This window comes from Notothenia coriiceps, unplaced genomic scaffold, assembly GCF_000735185.1.
Source record: "Notothenia coriiceps isolate Sejong01 unplaced genomic scaffold, NC01 NC01_scaffold00016529, whole genome shotgun sequence".
In the NCBI taxonomy this organism is placed as follows: domain Eukaryota; kingdom Metazoa; phylum Chordata; class Actinopteri; order Perciformes; family Nototheniidae; genus Notothenia; species Notothenia coriiceps.
In genome coordinates this window covers 132,278-132,799 of record NW_011349230.1, presented here as the reverse complement: position 1 = coordinate 132,799, position 522 = coordinate 132,278, and the positions used below count along the sequence as shown (strand labels likewise).

At 46.9% G+C, this 522-nt stretch overlaps 1 protein-coding gene across 1 annotated transcript in view; it reads right to left on the bottom strand.

Moving 5' to 3' along the window:
• Positions 1-227: 227 nt before the first annotated feature.
• The window catches only part of LOC104949587 (calmodulin-regulated spectrin-associated protein 2-like), a 17,544-nt gene continuing 17,249 nt past the window's right edge, over positions 228-522 (bottom strand). The window contains exon 5 of the mRNA XM_010775967.1: positions 228-248. Coding sequence (XP_010774269.1) covers positions 228-248 — 21 coding nt within the window. The remainder of the gene's footprint in view (positions 249-522) is intronic.

Genomic DNA, 522 nt, shown 5'->3' with positions numbered 1-522 from the left:
CTACTCCAGAAACATTACGGTGATGAACTTAAAATTGCTATCGCCTATATGGATAAAGCTCTAAAGTGGCCACAGATCAGATCTGAAGACGGAAAAGCTCTGAATACCTATGCCGAGCCGACTTATGAAATTCACAACTCCCCACCAACAAGAGAGTCGAGTAACTCTGCTGGTCGACACCTGTTTTGACGAAGGGGAAACGGTCGGACTGAAGGGTTCGAAATCCGTCAGGTACCGGCAATCGGAAACTGAAAAGGGAGGCATCAACAGGACCATAGTACGGTACGAAGCGCCTAAAGTTTCTCCCCCAGCAATTCGGTAACACTAGAGCAGACGATATATGATCCAGTGATCCAGACATTGGAACGAGAAGCGGGAAAAAGAGAACTTGGAGCTTTCGCGAGAAGGTAGAAAGAAAGTGAAACGACTTAACTCCGCCTGCTGAAGAGTACAATCAACCCAACAAAGTAGAAGCAGTCACCTAGTGACGATACAGGAGATACCGTAATGCCGTGCCCATTA